The sequence below is a fragment of the Sinocyclocheilus grahami genome, unplaced genomic scaffold, assembly GCF_001515645.1.
Source record: "Sinocyclocheilus grahami isolate Dianchi unplaced genomic scaffold, SAMN03320097.WGS_v1.1 scaffold1849.1, whole genome shotgun sequence".
NCBI lineage: Eukaryota > Metazoa > Chordata > Actinopteri > Cypriniformes > Cyprinidae > Sinocyclocheilus > Sinocyclocheilus grahami.
The window spans coordinates 48,584-59,754 of NW_015507028.1; the positions used below are offsets into that span (position 1 = coordinate 48,584).

Consider the following 11,171-nt stretch of genomic DNA (forward strand, 5'->3'; position numbering starts at 1 on the left):
GTGCAATATTATACAAACTTTACAAAACAATATTATATAATATAAATATTATTACAATGTAAAATGTATTTTCTATTGTATATATTTTAAAATGTAATTTATTCCTGCGATAGCAAAGCAGAATTTTCAGCAGTCATCACGCCAGTTTTCAGTGTCACATGATCCTTCAGAAATCATTCTAATATGCTATTACTATTTGTACTGCATTTTTTGATCAACTTTGGTGAGCTTAAGAGACTTCTTTCAAAAACATTCAAAAATGTTTTGTCCTAGATTTTAAGAATTTATTTGTCTATTTTTTTATCTGAAATGTCGATTTAAACTCAAAAGTTGTCAAAAATGTTGACAACTTCTGAGTTCAAATTGATATATATATACACACACAGGGATGGGCAGATTTCAGATACATGTATTTAAAATATGTATTTGAAATACAAATTACGTTTTTGTATTTTGCATTTTAAAGCCTTTTTAAAGCATTTGCATTTAAGTAAATTTTTCCACACAGTATTTTGTAATTGTAATTTAAATACGTTTTCATGTATTTATGCCCATCTCTGTATATGTATATATACTGTATGTATATATATATATATATGGAAGTGTGTGAACTTTACATATTATTTATATTTGAATTTGAACATACATATATATGTAGTTGCTCAAAATCAAATTCATCTCTTTCTTTTCGATGATAAGGAGCTGAGAGCAACAGCAGACAGGATGAGTTGGGCAGCACTTTATGCCCAGCTGGGAGGGGTAAATAAACACTCCACCAGCTTGGGAAAGATCTGGCTGTCTGTCCTCTTCATCTTCCGCATTAGCATCCTTGTGATAGCCGCTGAAAAGGTCTGGGGGGACGAGCAGTCCGGCTTCACCTGTAACACACAACAGCCAGGCTGCAAAAATGTCTGCTACGACCACTTCTTTCCAGTCTCACACATCCGTTTCTGGTGCCTGCAGCTCATCTTTGTGTCTACACCGGCTCTGCTGGTGGCTATGCATGTAGCATATAGCAAACGCAATGTAAAGAAAGGACTTTTGGCCAGCCGAGGTGGCAAACTCAAAGGGGGTGACCTGGAGAGTTTGAAGAAGAGGCGTCTACCCATCACTGGGCCGCTGTGGTGGACCTACACCTCAAGCCTGTTCTTCCGGATCTTTTTCGAGGCCGGATTCATGTATGCTCTGTATTATGTCTACGATGGTTTTCAGATGCCTAGTCTGGTGAAATGTGAGCAGTGGCCCTGTCCCAATAAAGTTGACTGCTTTATCTCACGACCAACAGAGAAGACAGTCTTCACCATTTTCATGGTGGGTTCTTCTGCCCTTTGCATTGTGCTCAATGTGGCTGAACTGGCCTACCTGATGGTCAAAGTGCTGCTGAGGTGCTCAGCCAAAGCCAAAGGAAGGCATCCTTTTGATTACCAAGACAAAATGTCCACAGAAAAGGCACACTTAGAGAATGAAAAGAATGCAAAGTTGATGTCATCTGCTTCGGACACATTAAGCAATAAGACTGTTTAAGATTATCCCTACATTCAGTGAATAATTCTACCAACATGGTAACAGGCTCGTAGATAACAGTGTTTTAACTTTTTTAATGCCATTAGAGCATTAGAATTAGCATGTGTTTTGTACCTTGTTTTTGACAACCTGCCCTGAGAATACAACAAAGCCACAAACCTGACAGCAGGTTTCAAGAATGCTTAATTCCAAAACTGACATTCCTCCCCCAAGTCAAAAGACAATTGGGGCATATGGCACAGTCTGAAAAAAATGTTGGAGGTTGCTGAACTTCATTTTCCACATTCCTCAAGAGCCTGTCACAGTACTCTCTAATGGCATTAGAAAAGCCCAAAGACATAAATGAAGTTCAGAGACCGTCTTTGCACAAAATCGAGTGTCCTTTTTTGAGGGATCGTTTACAAGATATTGTATTGTATATAAATGCTTCTTTTTCATTTTAAAGTCCAGATACTATCTAAATGGAATTGGTTATGGATCATCTGAGCCATTGTTGTCCTTCGTTAAATATTTCCCTCCCAGGCAACAGAATATGACCAATTCTAGAAGAAAATTACTGAAGCAAAACCTAACCTCGGAAATGGCTTTAGGGTTCATTTAATTATAGATTTTATTATGCATTACTAGTATTTTTAAGTGTAAGATTTGTGACAAATACTTTTTTCACTGAAACAGCTATAGCACTTTCTTGCTCATGATAAATGTAATGTGAAATTCATAATTAAAGAGAAAATGAAAACAATCTCCAAGTGCAAAGACCTTTTCTTGATCCACCCCAATGAGTGTTTGACTCAGCATAAGAAAATTCTGATGTTTCCGTTTGGAAAACAGGCGCAATTTTCACTTTTAACTTCCTCATGGGACACTTATGAATTAATCTCATACCTAAGCTGAGCCCAACAAGTATATGAACACTTAACTTGAGATGTGTGACTGTCATAACATGTCAAACCAAGTAGATGCAAATAAATAATGCTTTTCTCAGAAGAACTAACAATGACTTAACTGACTGGTTTCCAGGTGATTTTTAGTCAATGACGTCAATTCACACAGGTGTCCTAGCAGAATAAACACTGGTGTAGCACATCGCAGGGGTGTGAAGTAACAAATTACAAATACTCACGTTACAGTAATTAAGTAGTTTTTATCAGTAATTGTACTTTTTTGAGTAGTTTAAAAATTGTGTACTTTTACTTTTACTTGAGTACATTTAAAGTGATGTATCGGTACTTATACTCCACTATTTTACTCCGTTTGTGGTCGTTACATGCTTATTAGCGTAAACATCCAATCACAATGCGTTAAGTTCAAAAACTTTTTACTGGTATAGTGTGTATAAATATATATATATATATATATCGAAGTGGTGATGGGCCGCCTGGACCAAAAAAATGCCAGGGCCGATTTTGTCCCAGTCCAGCCCTGACTGCATCAGCGCCAGCGCCAGCGCGTGATGTAATAAAACTGCAGCTCGCTAATAAATGTTTATTTATTTATTTTTAATCCATTTTATACAATCCACCTTCATTTAGCAAGTGCACTCTCGCATAAACAAGTTCAACACTTTTTGTTCCATTGTGGATGCTGCTGATTCACTGAGACCGCCGTGGCTCATCAAAGAGACATGCGCGCAATTTAGTTATTCTTATTTCTTTATTGCAAAACACTCAAACTGGCACCGTTTTGGAGAGAAATGGGCTCTCATTTTAACCCATATCACGGTGGGTGATGCTGAACTATGAGTTTCTAATGGTGTTTAGTATTTGCACTGTTCTAAACATTAATGTTTTATGTGCAACAACAGCATGCTGTCTCAGTGGCCTTACACATGATTTTAAATCTATTTTTTCTAACTTTATGACTTAAATGGGGATGATTGTACTGAGAATAACTTACATCTTTTCTTCAACTGAATACTGTTTCCGTGCTGTTTTGATGTATTTTAAAGAGTTGGCAGTCAAAATTAAAACTGCTGGATGAAAGATATTCTTCATTCTTTATGACAAACAAGATAATGTGAATTACAGAATGTACAACGTTTTTAAAATGTATCAATTGCGGTGTACAGCGTTTATTCTGAGGAGGTAGAATCCACAGCTCAGTACTCACTACTCAATACTCATGAGTACTTTTAAATAGGCTACTCTTTTACTCTTACTCAAGTAGTTTTTTGGACAAGTACTTTTACTCTACTCGCACTAGTATATTTTTTCAGTACTCTTTCCACCACTGAGCACATCACATTAAGAATGAAAATTATCTTTTAACTGAACAATAACCGTTTACTATTTTCTCTTGGAGCTGTGCCGCAGCAGAAATGATTCCATTTGCACCATGGTTGTTATTTCCTGCTGCTTAAATCTGTGCTGTAGTGCTATAAAAATAAAGTTGACTGGACTAGGTTAAAGGGGACATAACACACACAGTTTCGGCCAATCTCATGTTAATCTTGAGTACCTATAGTGTAGTATTGCATCATTCACATCGAAAACAGCCAAGCTCCTGGAGGTGAGCCGTGAGCGGAGCTGAAGAGTCGCGAGCACTTACGGGCCGATTGGCAACAAAACATAGACATTGATGCAGTTTTACAGCAGTTCCTTGTCATGACCAGGATCTTTGTTTTATTGCTGGGACTGCTCCGTCTTTCAGTATCAAACAATGTGCAAATCCAGTGTCAGAATGTACCTTGTTATAAAACATTCATCACCGAAATGATGTGTGCCATCAAAGTACCGCGAGAGCAAAACGAGACCAGCCGCCTAGGTCAGGCACTAGGATTGTTGGAGATGCGCCTCGCCTGAAATTTAGGTGAGAGTAGGCGGCTGCAGTGAGGGGAGGAGTGAAATAAGCGCAGTCAAGACAGACAGTTCTGACCTCTCAAAGTGAACAGATACCAACTAGATCAAAGACAGATATTGCGTTATTCTCACTCATGTGCTGTGCTGCTGATTAACATGATATAATTTCAGTGCTGTTGCCTTTATTTAAAAATAAATATGACGAACAAGACACTCAAACTGCTTGCTATTTAATTTCATACGAAAGGCATATTTATCATTAATTTGTACTTTAATACAAACATGTATTTTAGATTTTTATAGAAATATGACAACAATCACATATCTCACACAGAGATCGCACTGACATAGTGTTTGGGAACATTCATGCATAATTTAAATACTTAAATCACATGAAACCAGATAAAAATAAAACATTTTAGAAGAGAACCGCAGCGTCACGGTTGTCTGAACCAATGAGCATTAAGCTGCGTCGTCAGTCAGTTGTTTCCCATCATGCTTTTGATCAGTACAGTCGGTGGAGAGCAACTGCGCTCAACTGCACAATCCGACACAGCCGCCTCGCCATCGCAAGAGTTTTTTTTGCACACGTCAGCATGACATCAGAGCAAGTCAGACGTAACTCGGACACTTTTCTAACCGGCATGCATCTCGCGGTGATCACCGGTGATCGGTTCTGCGCAGATTTTGCTCATCTCAAACAAGCCTACTGTGAAAGCCTTGATGACGACACACTTTATTCTCGTTGGTTAGATTCTGTGATGACAAGAACGACGTGTGTTGCGTGCTTATTATAACAATTCAGTTCCAATGATGCTCACAGATCTGTGTTTTTATAACAGTAAAAGCATTTTTAGTGTTGTCACACTGTTGAGTCACGTTTCAAAAAACACTGATAAAAGCATATATACCCTCACTTTTTTGGTATTTAAATAGCATATGCTAATGTTGAACTTATTCATGACAAATGGCGCTGTATTAAGCAGTATATAAAAGTGTTTCTGTTGCTTTATGAAAACGTTTCTGAAACGTCTGTGTATTTGACAAATACTGCATTTCATTCACTTCATCTGTGATAGAGTATGCAAACACTGCGAGAGCGTCATTACCAGGAGCAAGCGGCTACTCTCTCCAGCCGGAGGCAGGCTAGTGGGGAACACAACACAAGACAGGAACACAGGCCTGACCATAGGTAGATCTTGTCTTTCATTAAAGTCGTATGCATCCGAAAACCTAGGCTGCTGACATGCTGCCTCGCCGCCTATCAGTTAATGACTTCGCAGGCAGCATTTATTTATGAAGGTAACTCATGAAACTGATATCAGACATGCTTCTGAGGCAGCTTAACGGTTCAATGATCTACAACAAAATAGAACGAGCTTTGGTGATAACTAAGCAAATATTCAATGATTTATTTGATCACCCATCATGGGCTAGAACACACAGGATTGTGGGTATCAAGGCAGCGAAGGATACATCTATTCTGCCTTTAAATATCGACCAGATGAGGTATCTAAGGAGGCAGGAAGTGAAGCTAACTTTGGATTCGACGTGTCTCGATGCCTCCTACCTTGAAATGTGTCCTCCGAAGGCAGCATTTTCCAGTTCGGATGCAGCCGTCAGTTCAGCGTTGATTCTGTTCCCGCATCAGACACACTTGTTCGGTCTAGTCGTATTGGAAACATGCTTGTTCTTAAGCTTGGTTGTTATTGGGAACATGCTTTTTCTTAAGCTTGGTTGTTATTGGGAACATGCTTGTTCTTAAGTTATAGTTATATTGTCGGGAACACGCTTGACCCAGAGCTATCTGGTTGTTATTTGAACATGCTTGTTCTAAAAGCTGTAGTCGTAATTGGAACATGCTCTTAAGCGGTCTAGTCATATTGGGAATATGCTTGTTCTTAACCAGTTAACCTGCGCCCCTATTTTTGAGCATTTTGTGAAAAACGACATACCCAAATAAAAATGTCTGTAGCTCTTGAACCCTAAGGTCTATATTTAAAAATATGGTATTGTTTGAAACTAGACACATGAACCGTTGTTACTCTAGAGTCATAATAACTCAAAATGAGTATAGCAACAGAGTAAAACAAGGTAAAATATACATGAAAGTGACTCACGATATCTTTGAATGAAATTCACTAAGGGAAAAATGAATGAGGCTTTGATGCCAAAAGCCTGAAAACACCATAAAGATAAAGCTGAATATCTGACCATGTTTTAATTCAAATTGGAGGATGTTACTCCCAAAAATTTAGTTTCTGTAAGCTTTTATTTAAAGGGGTCGTATTATGCTTTTTCACTTTTTTAATTTTAGTCAGTGTGTATGTTTGGGCATAAAAAAGATCTAGAAAGTTACAAATCTCAAAGTCCACTCCAAAGGGAGATATTTCGTTTTTTTTTTTTATCCCTTTTCAAGAACTACAACGAATGGCTCGTTTGGACTACAGCGTTTGTTTTCCGGGCTTTGTGATATCACAAAGTGGATCATTAGAATATCATTACAAATAATTCCCACTTACAGAAATTAGAATGGTTGGGGGGAGGAGAGGGCGAGGTTGTGGTTAGAACGCTTGGTTGAGTGAGCGCATCAGACGAGAAGACAAAGAAGAAGTGCTGCTGCAGAGTGAGTGCATCAGATGAGACGATGAAGAAGAAGTGCTGCTGCAGAGTTAGTGCATCAGAGAAAATTAAGAAGAAGAGCTGCTGTGCTGTTGCCTCAAATTTTCAGCATGTCTAGAACAATTCTTACAAGTACAACACGACGTAGCTGGGCGCCGCCGGTGTGCCTACACTCATAGAAAATAATGTATTTGAATTTTAAAGACGTGGCGCGACGCTGTGCTTCTCCTAAAACCTAAAACCACTGAAAGACAAGAAAGGGAGAGAAAAAGTGAGAAAGTGTGTAAGCAAAACAAATCAAACTCGCAACACTGTGTTTACATGTTGTACACACAGACACACACAAACATACATACATAACTCATGTAGCCCCCTTATATTTTCCCTCTCCGTTGTCATTTTTATAATCTAAAACAGCTAACATGAAACAAAAGCTGCAAATACATGATACACATATATAAACATTCAAGAGAATGGCGTTGAAACTTATGTGCTAATGCTATCCCTGCCTGTCATGCATCTCTAGATGTGTGCTGGTCTTTGTGCTACTCTTCGCCGCTGCTTCTCATCATGCCCTCCAAAACACTATCAAACACCACAAAACTCTTCTAAAGCCGACGTTCCATGATGGAGAGATTCAGATGTAACCTTTGGAGAAAATCCGCTCGCCGATAAATACGCCATTATGTGAACGCAGCGTGCGTACAGACGAGAGCGCAGTCAGCGCACGAACACACACTAACTTTGCGCACGGGTATTCTTCAAACCTTCTTACGTAAATTACTTAAACTGTCAATCCCTGTAAACGTCCTTGTGGTTGGCTAACACTTCCTTCCATCAAAACTTTGCTGGCTAGGCATTGGCTGGCTTAAAACAGCCAAAAACTGATGTGCGGAGAATGGCACCTCGCTAAGCCTATAAGCGACTCCCTGTCTGTTCTGGGTTATAACATCGCCTGTGATTGAAGGAAAGAGACGGGGAGGGCTCATTTTGCTCGGAAGGGACTGTTTTATGGGAAATACATGGTGTTTCAACGCTGGAATGTGAATTTGAATCAATATTTCTTTGAAAATGGATGCTATCGATAACTATAACTCGAATCATTCATGTAAACAAAGGAGGATCTTTCCGTTTTCTTCCCCATTTTTTTGTTGTTTTAGATTAAAAAGTGGGATGCATTTTGAAGAGTGGACCCTTACCTTGAAATGTGTGCTGGTGTTTCTTGGAATAGTCTAAGCTGACCAGAACTATAGGCGATGAAACGAAAGTACTGCTGTTCACTTTGTACATGTTTAAATGGCCGGTCCTTCAGCATTTATGTTAACCCTTTCCTCTCTGGTGTATTGATTTTAAAAACAAGCTCAGAGCATGGATCTTGAGTGTTTTATCTTTCAAATAAAAAAATCAGATGAATAAAACATAATCTTGGGTCATCATGTTATTTTGTTGTTCTATGTGTTGGATGTTGTTAGTATAACTGTCTACGATAGACACACGCTTTTAAACATTGGTTCCTATGTCGCACAACGCAAACCGGACTTTGAGTTCTTGAACGCCGGCACTCTGTTTACAGACACCGCATCAGAGCCCTTTGTCCAGGCCGCACGGTCGCGACCGAGGAAACGCCGCCGGAAAAGGGGGAAGAGAGCCAGCGTCCTTGTCAGACTCAGATGTCGTCCCCTCTGACCTCCTCTCCCAACCATTTTGCTGGCTAACGTTCAGTCACTGGACAACAAACTCTGTGAACTGCGGGCACGCATCTCATACCAATGAGAATCAAGGGACTGCAGCATTATTTGCCTCACAGAAACCTGGATGTCTGCAGAGATTCCAGACTCAGCCATCGAGCTTATGGGGTTCTCCGTGCACCGCTCGGACAGAACAAAAGAGCTCACAGGGAAAAGCAGAGGTGGGGGGGTGTTTGTTTATTTATCATCAGCTCGTGGTGTTATAAGAGGAACATATACACTCTATTAAATTCTTCTGCTCCCGTGATCTGGAATTTCATATGCTTCTGTGTCGACCATTCTGGCTACTGAGACTTTAACAAAGCCAACTTCAGAACAATAACTCCAAAATATTTTCAGCACATCACCATCAACACACGTGGTGATCGTGAACTGGACCACTTGCTACTCTCCTTTCCGGGATGCCTACAAATCCCTCCCCCCGCCCACCTTTCGGCAAATCGGATCACTCTTCCATGCTGCTCCTGCCTGCTTATAGGCAGGAAGCACCCGCCCTCAGGACAATTCAGTGCTGGTCGGATCAATCAGACGCTATACTACAGGACTGTTTTGATCACGTGGACTGGGACATGTTCCGGGCAGCGTATGATGACGACGTAGAGGCATACTCCGATACTATAACATGTTTCATCAGGAAGTGCGTAGAAGATGTAGTGCCGACAACAACGATCCGCATCTACCCCAACCAAAAACCATGGATTAATAGCGATGTTCGAGCAGCCTTGTCAGCGCGGACATCTGCTTTTAAATCCATGCTGCTTTTAAATCCATTAAAGACATGCTGACGATCGCAAACAAGCCAGTTACGATCTCAGGAAATCCATCAAAGCCGCAAAAAGACCATATAAAAACAGGGCAAGTTGGGAAAAGTTGAAGAACAATTCAACACCAACAATGCAAGAAGCATGTGGCAGGGCATCAATAACATAACAGACTTTAAAGGGAATAAACCAGCCACTGTGAACATTGCCGCCTGTCTACCGGATGAGCTTAATAACTTTTATGCTCGTTTCGAGGCTCACAACACCGCCCACACAGAGAGCGCTCCCGTGGATCCTGGACTTCCTGACAGGCAGAAGTCAAGTGGTAAGAATGGGCAACAATACTTCATACCCGCTGACCCTCAACACTGGTGCTCCTCAGGGCTGCGTCCTCAGCCCACTTCTGTACTCCCTATACACACATGACTGTGTGGCCACACACAGCTCCAACGTCATCGTCAAATTCGCTGACGACACAACGGTGATAGGCCTGATCACCGACAACGATGAGACGGCCTACAGAGAGGAGGTGAGCACCCTGACTAAATGGTGTCAGGAGAATCATCTCTCACTCAACATCGACAAGACCAAGGAGCAGGTGGTGGATTTCAGGAGACAGAGCAGAGAACACACACCCATCACCATCGACAAGACACCTGTGGAGCGGGTAAACAGCTTTAAGTTCCTTGGTGTTCACATCAGTGAGGATCTCACATGGTCTACACACACTGATGCAGTGTTGAAGAAGGCACATCAACGCCTCTTCTTCCTAAAATATTAATATTTTAATAATAGGCTACTTAAATCAAAATGTTGCAAAAGGTCAAAGTTTTAGTTCGACGCATATAGCAGAGAATTGCTTGACGTTAAAAAGAGTTAAGTGCAATAAGTGCAGAAAACAACTCTTTGCCGTCTCGTCTTGTTGTCTGACACACACCTGAAGCGTGCGCACATGCCGCATCTCGCACAGCGTATGTTCTGTTCTGCCGCACACGTGCAAAGCACGCGCACACACGGAGAGACGTGTTTCAGATGCCCCGCGAACACCAAGTTGAATCGTCTTTCGCATTGCCTCATGTTTGAACAGACACATGCACACAGAATTATGTCAGTAGTACCCGTCTCGACGATCATTCTCGTAAACACAGTCGGTTATGTTTTAAATGAATGTAAACAGCTGAGAAAGAAATCGGATGTGTATCATACAGGATCCGTGCAGTCGGATTTAAAGGGACAGCAGCCTATAAATACATGCTGCTGAATATGTCACTAATGTTAATCAAACAACAGAACCGCCATAACAAAGATTAATCTAAATTTAATTCATACAGTGAACATTATGCAGTGTTATTTTACACCTAATTATTACATTTCTGTATCTGAATACTACCGTTTATTTTATCTATGCTTGTAAATTGTGTATTTCTTTTTTTTATTTTATTTTTACTGACTGATCACTTGCCTTTAATCATGTTTGAACTTTCTCAGACTATAGTTTCTGCTGTGGTATATGAAGAAGTACTTAAAGTGTATGGAAAGCAAAGTTACAATGATATAAAATTGGTGTCATTCATTTTTAATTTTTTTTGTATGTTCACACTGATGTTAAAATGTCATTTTCTGATTTGTGACATTACTTTTTATGTAATGCTAAAACACTGCTGGTCACTTTTAGAAGTTGTAGTGATTCTATCTTTTCCAAGAAAGAATGTGAAACA

At 40.1% G+C, this 11,171-nt stretch overlaps 1 protein-coding gene across 1 annotated transcript; it reads left to right on the top strand.

Moving 5' to 3' along the window:
* The first annotated feature begins 684 nt into the window (after positions 1-684).
* LOC107573016 (gap junction beta-2 protein-like) lies at positions 685-2,043 on the top strand. Its single transcript, XM_016259451.1, has one exon. It carries the CDS (start codon positions 724-726, stop codon positions 1,522-1,524), a length of 801 nt encoding a protein of 266 aa, XP_016114937.1. The 5' UTR covers positions 685-723; the 3' UTR covers positions 1,525-2,043.
* Positions 2,044-11,171: the final 9,128 nt, after the last annotated feature.

Excerpts from the sequence above, each read along its gene's own strand:
- LOC107573016 (XM_016259451.1), top strand. The coding sequence starts at position 724 with ATGAGTTGGGCAGCACTTTATGCCCAGCTGGGAGGGGTAAATAAACAC.